Source organism: Lycorma delicatula, chromosome 1 (assembly GCF_047948215.1).
Source record: "Lycorma delicatula isolate Av1 chromosome 1, ASM4794821v1, whole genome shotgun sequence".
Taxonomy (NCBI): Eukaryota; Metazoa; Arthropoda; class Insecta; order Hemiptera; family Fulgoridae; genus Lycorma; species Lycorma delicatula.
In genome coordinates, this window is record NC_134455.1 from 354214169 (window position 1) to 354227503 (window position 13335).

The following is a 13335-nucleotide window of genomic DNA, read 5'->3' on the forward strand; positions in this document are numbered from 1 at the left end:
ATATGAGACTTGACCTTGGGTGTCAATCACGACTTTCATTTTCTACACTTTCTCACCGGCCTTAAATTGTCTAGCCCACATATACACTCAGTTCTGGGACAGTGTAGCAACCCCAAACTGTACCTTTAATTGAGTTAAAATTTCCATGTGTTTAATGCCTTCATTAGTTAAAAACTTTAAATACTGTGCAACAGACAATGGAACCCATTGTTCACTCATGGCTGTATTGACAACAGAACAGAGCAGAGGAGCTAATCAAGCTGGTTTCCCCTCTCTAAACATTAACCCCTCCTCCACACCGCCATTCAGCTTGAAACTGCTTGTTGCGTAGAATAGCAAGATTACCATTTAAATTTGATTTACTCTCATATATGCAATATCATTAAGAGATTAATTTAGAGTGGAAAGTGGGTAAGAATGCATGAACCAGTTTTTATCCAACATGGTTTTCCATTTTTTTTTGGAGGATAACTCTATTTTGAGAAAAAAATTTAATCAGTACTACAATTGTTGATAATTTGGGGCCTCAGTAGAGGCAAGGGATCTGAATTTTCTTACTCCTATGGTATTTTCATTTATTTTTGCAAGTAACATGTATTTTGATGAAAGAAAAATTTCAATATCACAATATTTCAGTTTTTTAAGCAATAAAATGTTAAATTATCATATTAAACATAATGCATATTAAATCATCAATTACATTATAGTTGAATATAATATTCAGTTGCATACTAAAAGGATTTTCCAATCTTTCTAAGATGAGCACCATTAACAATAAGTATTGGTAAGTCCATTGAGGAAGGCAAACATTGAGGAAGCTGCAAACATTCCCTAAAAAATTAAGTTACATTAATCTGAATGTATGTTATTAATTTTTGTTAACATAATATGTTGTGATAGAAAAAAATTCTGTCATAAGACTTTATGACAAAAAAATTAGCCTTTCAGCTAATTTTGTAAATCACAGTTTTATCTTTCATAGATTATTTTAGCATTTTTTTAGTCAAACTGAAACAAAGGTTGTTTTAAATTTGATTTCTCTGCAATCATTTAGTAGTAACATTTTAATTTATTTATTTTGGAATTTTTAAATCCTTTCAGTGTTAACCATTAACATTAAAAAAAAACAAAACAAATTGATAACAAAATTATTTTAGTTTCTTTGAGATCATCTATGATTCTAAGATTGGAACATTATTGAAATTTGGAGATATGAAAGCCAGGAAATCTGAAATGAAGGTTGAAAGGAAACAATTTTTTATTTTCGTTTTAGTCAATTGCGCCTTTAATTAAAGTAGCATTGACTGCTATTGTCATTAGTAATGAATACTTGAAAACTGCTAATCATTGTCAAATGTATTATATTCAAAGAGTATAATGTTTTTTTAAAAAAAAATTAATTTGAAGGCTAGTATGCAATTAACTAATTAATTAGTATGAGTAAAATATAGTAGCACTTATCCAAACAGAATGATGTTTATAATTGTTTGAAAAATTTTATAATTTACTGATAATTATTCCTTTTTTTATGCTCAGCTAATTGGAAATAAATTTACTTGGCAAGGAGTTACTAAAGCAAGTGAAAGGAGCAATAAATTTGCTGTACAATGGTGTCAGGTGTTTAATAACCCCTCTAACTTGGATTGTCTAAATCAATTAGAAAAACTGGCAATAATTGATGCTTTAACTTCAGATATTCTAAAATTCGTAAGTATGATAACTATACTTGTAAATGTTTACATTTTATATTTGAATGTAAATCTTTTTCTGATTTTTATTCGTAGTTTAATTTTGAGTATTGTATATCATTACGAAAATAGTTTTAGAACAGTATTTGATACTGATACTGTGATTCAAAAACAACTGTTGTGGGATCTTTTCTGATTAAGTTAAAAATTAATTAAAAAACTTTTAACAAACATTAAAGTGCAGACAGAAGCTATATTTGTTATTTCATTAGATGATGATAACAATTTTCCAATAGTGTAAGCATCTGAATGCATAAAAAAGAAGATGCGGTTAGAATACGTTTTGCTGATTTATTTACTACTTAGAGAACCAGATTATCCCATTTCTGATACACCAGCCTTCTTCAGGTGGGAAAGCACCTGAATTTATTGGTTAGAGGTAATTATTAATGAGCAGTGGTCTTACAAAAGACCTATTAAGATTTTTAGGTCCTTGTCAAAATCAGGAATTTCTTAGCATACCTTTTTGAACCTGTCCAACACCATACCTCTGACACTTCAGTGCAGTAAACTATTAGATCTCTGGCAATTCTATTAACCAGTCATTTTTTTAAATGACTAATATCATACAAGTGTTCAGGGCCAAAGAAAATACTAGAAATGGCTGAAGAAATTTGCTTTCTCATTTTCTTCTATTTCTATGTTTTTGGTATCCACATCAAAAACTATAATTAATTAATAAACACATTCTATTTAGCTGATGAAATGTGCACTGACACCTCCAAAACTAGCTTATACTCAGTTTTGTTACGTGATATTTTCAACACTTCAGTAGCTTGTTAATATAGAACACTGAACCAATAACATTAAAATTTTTAATCAAGCTAGCCTATTCTTTTTGTCTGTTATTATAAAATTTCAGATTAGTATCTTAAACAGTTTTTGAGTAATGATTTATAAAAACATATTACCTTTGGATCCAAATGACATAGAAATAGAAGACAAGGTTTGTTACCTTCATCGTTGGGAAATTGATGTATATGATACTTCAAAATATGTATTTCTAAATATTTATTTGTTAGATTTTTTTTTTGATTTTTTATTCATCGGTTTAGTGAGTTTAAATAAAATTCACACCAAACAGTGACTTGTTGTGGGTACACATTCTCTTGTCATGGATTTCTTAATGATTTTCTATTCTTCAAATAAGGCAATTTGTTTGTTAACGAAGCTGCTGAAATGAAAATATGCTTCATCACTAAAGATTATTTTGTTAAAATAATTATTATTTTCATTTTTGCCTCTCCAAAAACCATTCAACAAACTTCTACATTGCAAATGATCAGTTGGTTTTAATTATTGAGTTATTTGAATTTTGTATTCATGCACATGGAGATATTTCACAAGAATTCACTACAAGGAGATTCTTGTAATGCCCAGTTTTTCTGAATAACAATGAATTTTCTTGTTAAACCCACCTTAACTCATTCACAAGCAATGGTGATACTGCCAGCTAAAACAAGAGATCTCAGGTGGTTAAATATATGCAACTGAACCTATTTCTTAGAATTTCTTGATCGGCCTATGATCTTGGCCGATTAATTAGGTGCATTGTGATGACTAAGGATTGCACAAAGCTTTCAAACAGTTTCTGCATAACACTTATGATCTTGCAGCGAGTTTTAACGATCAAAACTCATTGTTCCACTCTAGAACATTACATCACAACCGACTGTAACAAAACCAAACAAGAACTTATAAGAACAGTGCTGCTAATCCAACAACAAAACAATGATATGCAATTCAAATCCAAAATTCTTTTTGGGATCTGTTAGGTACAGATTTATACTGCTATTGTATCATAATATGTACAGTTTGAGCAAGATAGGAAAAACTGGCTGTCAGAAAATGAAAGAACTAACTTTCTGAAGAGTGATTTCTCCCTCTTTTAGTCACCTCACTAAAGCAATGAATAACAAATAAAGAACCCTTAAGAAATGTATATTTAGCAATATGTTTTATCAAAATCATATTCATCAATTTAAAATTATGATGTAGGTAATAAACCTTATCTTGAATTTTTACATCATATAGATCTAAAGATAATATGTTTTTAAAAATTGAATAATTACTCAAAAAGGGTTGAGGTTATTAATCTGAAATTTTGTATGTGGTAATTCAATAGAATTTCTAGCTTTAGTAAAAATTTGAAGTGATCGGTTCAAATTTGGTGGTGGTTTTTTAGTAACAAGCCATCAAAATCAAGGTATACAAAAGATAGCTAAAAAAAAACAAAAAACGCCATTTTTGTTTTCACCATGATGATATATACTAAAAGATGAGTAAAAAATAAAAGTTTAATATCATCAAACAGAATAAAATAATCTAAACAATGATGCAATTGTTTTCTGAATGGCTTTGAGTTGGAGGATATATAAAAATATATCCTCCAACTCAAGTGCACATATTTTCTGTGTTGATAGCAGCGGCTTTGTTTTGTCTTTTCTGAACACAAATTTCATGAAAGTTTATTTTCAGTGATTCTAGATAACTCCTCTGTTAAAAAATCACAGTCAACTTAGGATTGACCTTTTTCAAATTGAGTTTCCTTCTGCTAGTAAATAAAGTAATTTAAGTTTGGGTAAATGTTAACATGTAAATGATAAATGTTTGAAGGAATCTGGAGGAAATGGATATTGGGTTACATAGAGTAAAAAATAGCGATGAAATAAAAGAAATTGATAAGTTTTAAAATACACACACAAAAATATTAATTTAAATATATCAATCATCATCAACATCTTATTAGTTTAAAAAGTGAGATGATTGGAATAATAGTTGATAGATTCCCTAGGTCAGTTAAATATGGCAGTAAATGATTATGTTAGTTAAATAATAATGTCAAGAGATATATTTTGAAATAGCTAAATTTAACAAACAATTTAAAATGCTACCATTATCATTACTCATATTTACATACTAATAGATTTTTATATCTCATCTGTATACTAGTACAGTAAAACTCTTTTATTTAGAGTGAGGCACAGCCTGATCCAATTAGGAAAAAATTTGCATTATAGGAAATTTTTAGTATGGTATCACCTGCCTTGATGTAGATGATATAAATTTTATGCTAATGCTAATACAAGAAGTATTAATGGAATATAATTTTATCATATTCACCACAATAAAAAAAGGACAACTAAAGTGACAGAATATATTTTAGAATAATAATCTTCCTTCAGTAACAATTTTTTTTTCACTTTTAATAAAAAAATGTTTATATTTACATAAGATTTTAATAAAAAACTCCTATAACTTTAATGGTTGCTTTCTGAAGTTTATTATGATACTCTCTCAACTGAACATAAAGGCTTAAAAATCTTAAAAGTTTTGTTTTTGTTTTTCTTATTGTATTATTTCAAAAATCACTTTCAAATTCAACAATAGTCTAGATATTGGCTTTTTATTTAGATTGAAGTTGTAATATTTGGTTGGGTAAAGGAAAATATTTTAACTGATATTTATTCTCTAAAAAATAAATAACTCGATAATGATATTTATGTATGTATCTTTGTTTTACAAAGTACCAGCTGCCATGAATTGTGCAGCTCTCACTTGGCAATATTTGTTTCTAAATGGACAAGATGCCAAATATTATCTATTATGATTTGAAGATGATTTTTTTCTTTTTAAGATAATGCAAATTACATAAATATTCTCAGTTATTAATTAATAGCCATAAAACATTAACAATTTGTAAAGTTACTAACAGTTAATTATTGGGCTCAAAATTAATTAATGAAAACTTAATTTTTAAATTATTTAATGATTAAATTCTATTACATTTTATTATAACACTAGTTGGTCAGGACTTGGTTTGCTTGTTCTTCTGTCTAGCAGGACCCCTATGTTCATTAAACTCATGCCTGTGAGAATAATAATGAAAAATAAAATTTAAAGCCTGTTCAATTTATAAAAATTATCATTATATTATAATTTCTTCAGAGCAACAATTTGGTTAGTACAGGACCCTGAAACTGACAGATGTGAAGAATGCGGGTTTCAAGTCAACCGCCATCTAAAAAACAGTAATTATAGCTGGTTACCCATCCTTCTTACAGGTAAAAATGTATTTCACCTGGTTCTTAGCGTTACCGTCTATGACACCATACCATATAGTAGAAACACCACTACCGTTCTTTGTTTCTCATTTTAAAAAATTTTTTTTAATTTTATTTTTTTTTTAGTCAAATAACTGTAGGTAGGTGTAGGCAGCTGTGTTGCACATACAATAACAGTGGCAGTGGCTGTGTTGGTTGAGCTGTCACACTGTACATCGTCGTACCTCTTAAAAACTTGAGATTCATAAAAACCCAAAAATGCAGATATAATTTATCTTAAGAGTATTTGCCCAACCACAAAGTTCATTTGTATCCACAGTCTAGTTTTCAGATCTGTAAAAATAACTTACCATTATTAGGATTTGAACCTTAGGATCTTCAACTTGGAAAATAAGTTATTAAAAAAATTTAGAACGTTTTCATAAAAATTGACTCAGCAGTCTATCAGTTGTTTAAAAATAATAACTGAAATTTTGAATGCAAAGTATACATATGCATAAAAAAAGGAAAAAAAGATTTTAGAAAAAATTATGAATAAATAAAACAATAATAATTTTTGAATTTTAAAAATTATAATAAACTGAAAACATGTAGCTGACCAATTTTCAAAAATACTTAGTGAAGGTTTAACCTCATGGAACTGATGTATATTCTAGATAAACTTCATGAGCTTATTTAAGTCAAAAAATTTGATCTGTTACACTAAAATGATTCTAGTAATTTTTTTTTAGTTTCTAAAATGAATTTGAAGAAGCTGGCAAAGTATTGCATGACTTTCCTGGATAAAAATAATAAAAATTAAATGAGTTACAGCCAAACAGGAAAAAAAGAATATATATTTTTTATAGGTGGGGAATCAATTTTAAAAAAGGATTTTTAAAAAATATTTATATATAGGTAAAGGTTAACAAATTTGCTTAAATAAATCCTCCTTTAAATCTAACACTCTCTTCAATAAAGCTTAAAATAAAAAAAGAAAGTTTTCAAGAAATTTTTCTGCAGTTTAGGTCTGGGGTCTGTAATTTAAAAAAAAAAATTGAAAAATATTTAAACCAAAGATATTGCAAAGAATAATAAGATATTGCAAAGAATAAAAAACACTAAATAGAGAATAAAACACTAAAATAAAAAAAAAACAGGTAACCAAAAAGAGATAGTACAAGAGAATAAAAGGGTTGATTATTTTTTTTAAACATTTTGAATTATTTATACATATAGGTAACAGATTTGCTTTAAATAAAGTTTTCCCTAAATTCTTCTAAGAAAATCAAAATTGGTTTTTCCCTCTCACTCTTAATACATTTAAAAAAATGATTGTCATCAACGCCCAATGTATAGAAGAAATATTTGAATTAAATCTGAGGAAAATTGGTTTGGTCAATCCTGTGATGTAAGGTCAGAAGCAATGCAACACATATACATACATACATTCATAAATACAAACATTCATACATATATAGGTTGTTTGGTCTAGATGAACAAGCTGGACTCTAAAACATAAAGATTTGTAAAAAAATCCGATACCCCATTTTTACATGATCATCATACTTTCCCCTTTAATATAGCTATTATAAATGATCATTGACTGAAGGTACACAACCTTGCTGATATTACAAACATCTCAGTAGACATGTCTGCTATATTTTACATGATGTTTTGGGTGAAAAAACGTTCTGCTTAATGGATGCTGCATTTATTAACAGTTTCCAAAATTGTATTTGACTGAACACACCTCAAGGGTGTTAAATGTAATTCTGTTGAGTTTCTTCCCATTTATAATTTTCCATTTTGTTTTTTTGACATTTTATAATGTTAGATGAAATATAAATTCACCATTTCATACCAGAGACTAAACAGTGGGTCGGAGCAGGCAAAGAGCTCCAAAGAAAACAATTCTAACTGCAGGAAAAGTTATGGCTACGGTTTTTAAGATTTTTCGTAGTGTGGTGCTCATAGACTACCTGGAAAAGATAGGGCAATTATCAGATAGGGAGTATTACGCATCACTACTGCATCAATCAAAAGGTGCCATTCAGGCTAAAAGTCCACATCTGTCCAAAAAAAAAGTGTTCTTTTACATTGATAATGAGCCTGCATGCATATCTCACATTGTTGCTGTAAAACTCCAAGACCTACACACTTTGTTTGTAGTGTTTCCACATAATGTGCTGTATTTGGCTTGTAGTGATTTCTTTTCCTAAAGCTAAAGAACTGGCTTGTTGAACAAAGATTCACTTCAAATAATGAGGTCAAAGCTGATATAGCTGCTTATTCTGTACAATTGGATAAATTGTATTATGACAGTATTAAAAAGTCTGAAAGTAAACGTACCAGAAGATTTGATTGTATCTATCAAATTGCAAAGGTGATAAAAATTTAAAAAAATTCAGAACTTTCTGATGGTCCTTTTTTAAATATTATATATAAATTTATTTAGATAAAATTTTTTATGGTAATTTTTTCCCCTCTATGTTAAATAACTATATATAACAATAATTTTTTTTATCGTTATATATAGAGTTAATTAACATACAGAGGGGGAAAATGGACCATAAAAATTTTTATCTAAATAAATTAATATATATATATATATAAAAATTAAATCTATTATTAATTGTTTAAATTGGCATTGGTAGTACATAATACCAACTGCCACTCTGATACTACTACTAGTGTGTACTTGCAGTGACAGCTTCTGTTACTGTTTGGCTTTATGAGCTCTGGGCCTAATTTTGATTGCTGTACTGGTAGGAGATTGTACTTTATCTGTTTGATACTATTTATTATGAAAATTTGTGCAGTCAGAATTAAGCATTCCATCAAAAGCAAATTTGTATTGTATAGTCAGTTTTTAACATTTTTCTTACAATGATTTTTATGTTTACATTATTTGATTCATATTTTTTTTACTAAAAAAGAGACTTTAATTAAGATATGTTAATGATTTTCTGACATTATTTATGATGAGTACTGTGTATTAATAGCAATGGTGTGGTGGAAAATCTGTATTTTTCACCTGGAAAGTTTTGGGTTTAGATGCCATGGTATTTTTCATACCCTACAAAATTCATCTCGTACCAGTAAAATAAAAGTCAGTGAATCTTTTTGAACAGATTGACCTTATACCTGAATTGTTAAAAATTTCTGTATTGTTTTGATTGTAGCTTAAAGATAAACAATTAAATTGGGATGGCATAGTGAATGCTGCAAATGAAGCTTTAAAATTGGCTTCTACTTGGTGTAAAAAATTAAATATTGATAATGGTCATCATTGCATCACAGCACTTGAGAATTTAATTCTTTTGGACCAACTTGATAATGAAATTATAGTTGTGGTAAGTATTAATTATTACTATTATCAGTAACTACTTCTATGCTATATTTTAATGTTTACCATTGTCATAACAGATTTCATACAATTAAAAATCTGTGAATTTAGTTTTAAATTTTAAGATTAATTCTTTATTGAATCATCTAAGGCAGGAAAAATTATGAAGAATTTTGGTTGACATGTATGAATAATTTTTTTTTTTGTCTTCAGTCATTTGACTGGATTGATGCAGCTCTCCAAGATTCCCTATCTAGTGGTAGTTGTTTCATTTCAGTATACCCTCTACATCCTACATCCCTAACACTTTATCCCACTTTATCCAGCCATCTGATTTTTAACATTCTCCTATAGCAACTACATTTCAAAAGCTTTTAATCTTTTCTTTTCAGGTACTTTGATTGTCCAAGTTTCACTTCCATATAAAGCTACGCTCCAAACATATACTCTCAAAAATGTTTTTCTTACATATAAATTAATTTTTGATGTAAACAAATTGTATTTCTGACTGAAGGCTCGTTTTACCTTTGTTATTTAGCATTTTATATTGCTACTGCTTTGTCCATCTTCAATAATTCTAATTACCATACAACAAAACTTTTCTACCTCCATAATCTTTTCTCTTCCTATTTTTACATTCAGTGGTCCATCTGCTTTACTTCTAATACATTTCATTACTTTCGTTTTGTTCTTGTTTATTTTCACATGGTATTTCTTGCATAGAACTTCATGCATGCCATTCATTGTTTCTTCTAAGTCTTTTTTACTCTCAGCTAGAATTATTATATCATCAGCAAATCGTAGCATCTTAATCTTTTTACCTTGCACAGTTACTCTGGATGTAAATTGTTCTTTAACCTAGTTAACTGCTACTTATCTATAAAGATTAAAAAGTAATAGGGATAGGAAATATTCTTGTCTGACTCCTTTTTTTATTATTACTTCTTTCCTATGTTCTTCAATTATTACTGTTGCAGTTTGGTTCCTGTAAATGTTAGCAATTGTTCTTTTAATTCTATACTTGAAACCTAAGTTTTTTAAAATACTGAACATTTTATTCCAGTCTACGTTATCAAATGCCTTTTCTAAGTCTATAAATGCCATTTATGTTAGTTTGTTTTTCTTTAATATTCCTTCTATTATTAATCTGAGCGCTAAAATTGCTTCCATTGTTTCTGTTCTCTTCCTGAAACCAAATTGGTCTTCTCCTAACACTTCTTCCACTCTCTTCTCAATTCTTCTGTACAGAATTCTAGTTAAGATTTTTGATCCATGACTAGTTAAGCTAATTGTTCTGTATCCTTGATATTCATCTGCTTCTGCTTTTTAATATCACAACTAGAACACTTTTTTTAAAGTCTGATGGAATTTCCCCTTTTTTGTAAATATTGCACACCAGTTTGTAAAATCTATCACTTCCTCACCTGCACTGTGCAGTAATTCTGCAGGTATTACGTCTATTCCAGGAGCCTTTCTGCCATTCAAATCGTTTAATGCTCTCTTAAATTCAGTTCTCAGTGTTGTTTCTCCCCTTTCAAATTCAATATTGAATAATATTAAAAACCTTTCAAATAGATATATACTGTCACTCACTCTCATTCTACTGAAATAAGGAAAGTTATGAGCATCTATTTAAAAAATAAAACAGCAGACTGACAAAAAACAAAGTGGTTATAGTTTGCTATGCTTATTTTAATATTGTGTATCAATTCTCAAGTAATTCTGTTTATTTGTGTTAAATATTATATATTGTGCTAGAGGAAAATAAATAATGTATAATTAATAATATTTTTAAAAATTAGTGAATGGAAATATGGTGAATTAGTAATTCGGTTATGTATTGTTAAACACACTCGTATATATATGCAGAATGTACATGAGGTAGTGAGTAGTAAGCTTCAGTAGGAGGAAACAAGCTTTATCTGTGAGTAGAATGCTGTTAGAGAAGAAGGGTTTTTCAACAGTCTTTCTTTGACACCAATTTCATATGGATAGAGGAGGAAATGAGATCTGACAGAAAATTATGTCATACATTTTCTTTCATAAGTTGCCTCAAATTTTTCTCCTGTACTTCTGTTATGTGATTTCAGGTATCCAATAGTACCATGACCAAAAGTCATACTTTTTTTCCCAGCTTACCTCATTAATTCCTATAACTTTACTTAGATTGTATTAATTACTTTGATTAAGTATTTAATTATAACTTAAATAATATTTTTATTAATTGTTCATGATCTTTAAAACTTATTGCAATAGTTTTTATTATTATTGAACATCGATTTAATAAAAGTAAAAAAAAATTATCTTAATCCACTGGTTTCTTGCTATTTAGCCATTTTAATGTCTGATATTGCATTTTCCAACACAAAAATAGCATGATTCTTATATTTTCTAAGACCTTGTTTAGTAGCCTTCTTATCAATAAGTCTGACTGGGAAATTATTTTACCTTTGGAATATTTTACCCAAGATGATGACATTGTATTGAATGGAAAGAGCAATGAAAATAACTTTAAAAAATAGAAAGAATATAGGAGTACTTTTCCATTGATTTTAATTATATGCAGATTTTAATTAATGACTAAAAGTATTGTATACTAGGCCCAGCCAATGTATGAGCTTATGATGTCATGAGCAAACAGCATATTACTGTTTGACCTGAAAACTCTGCATATCAAATCAAAGTTTTACTTATCATATTGTACGCGGTAATAACTGTCATATTTACATTTACTAATTATAAATAGTACATAATTAATTCTTTTATAACCTTTATTTGTACTAAATTATTAATTTTTAATAATAAACAAAAGCTTACTTGAATTTTCTTCATGCATTTAATTCAAACTTCTAGGAAGTTCACCATCTTCACTAAATGAATCACTATCACTCACTTTCATTTTTACTTTCACTATCAGAGTCTACATGCATAATATAATGTTCTTTCATTTCATTTATCAGTGGTTCCAATTCTTCATTCATGGAATTAATTTTCTCCGTAGATAATTTTTCAACATTTGTGAAAGAAAGTGTTGTATTATGACTCGCCACACGTCTTTTTACCGCTGACCATACCATCTTGATTGAATTCAAATCAGGATGTTACGGTGGGAGTCGAGGAACATGATGCCCATGTTTTTTTCAAAAGTTCATCCAAGTGATATTTTTGTACTTTAGTTTTATGTAACTTTACTATTCATATAAGTGTGGTTTCAGCATTTTTTCACTTTACAGAATGAGTTTTCTCCAGCCAATCGGTCATATCTTTTCTTCTGGAGTTAGAATTTGGCACTTTATCAATATGTGTATTGTGATAAGGGGCATTATCAACAACTACTACTTACACTGGTAGAAGATTTGGAATCAATTTTTAATGTGCCGATTTCATGAAATTGTCTGTATTCATGTTGTCATGGTAATCGCCACTTTTCGAACTGGCTTTCCAAGTTAATAATGTATTCAGAATAAAACCAATTTTTCCTCCAGCATCAATTATTATTAAACAGTCATCTTTATTAATCGGCACATGAAGTCCCTCAAAAATACCATCAGACCACGACTTTGTCAAACAATCCGAATTCAAAACGTACGTTTCATCCAAATAAACAATTGTTGTAGCATTGCTTTGTCTGTACTTAGCCATTGCCTGCAAATATTCAATTCTCTTCCACCTGGTATTGGATTTCTCAGATAAAAATTTTCTGTTAATTTCGGTTTTACGCCATCTGAAACCTACCTCTTTCAAAATAACAGCTATAGTTGATTCACTGACTTCAAAATCAATAGGTGACTGAAGTTCTTGCCTTATTATTTTTTTTTAAAGTAGGTAATTCATTCTTCTTTTAATGAAATTCATTAATGTTATTTTAACTACACCCAAATCAAAACTGTCCAGTCCACGGACATGTTTATAATGTCTTTTATACTTTTTTGGCATCTGAAAGAACAGAATTGGGATGTTGATTGAAGAATCATGTATTGTTTTCTCTTCTGAGTTTTTGAACCTGTGTTCTTGACATCCCGCAAGCAGCAGTTCCTTCTTCGCATTTTTGAATGTCAGTTACATGCTTGTTGTTAGTTAATTTACCTACTTTCAGAACTTCTTTTTTCATAAAATCATAAATATTATTGGTAATTTCACATGTTTGACTCCCAAGTTTTTTTTTCTTAACTACGAATTTAAATTCTGCCATAAC

At 28.8% G+C, this 13335-nt stretch overlaps 1 protein-coding gene across 1 annotated transcript in view; it reads left to right on the forward strand.

The window, feature by feature from the left end:
- The window catches only part of LOC142334470 (uncharacterized), a 712180-nt gene that overhangs the window by 174526 nt on the left and 524319 nt on the right, over positions 1–13335 (forward strand). Inside the window, exons 26-27 of the mRNA XM_075382526.1 lie at positions 1537–1707; positions 8977–9147. Of these exons, the coding sequence (XP_075238641.1) occupies positions 1537–1707; positions 8977–9147 (342 nt within the window). The remainder of the gene's footprint in view (positions 1–1536; positions 1708–8976; positions 9148–13335) is intronic.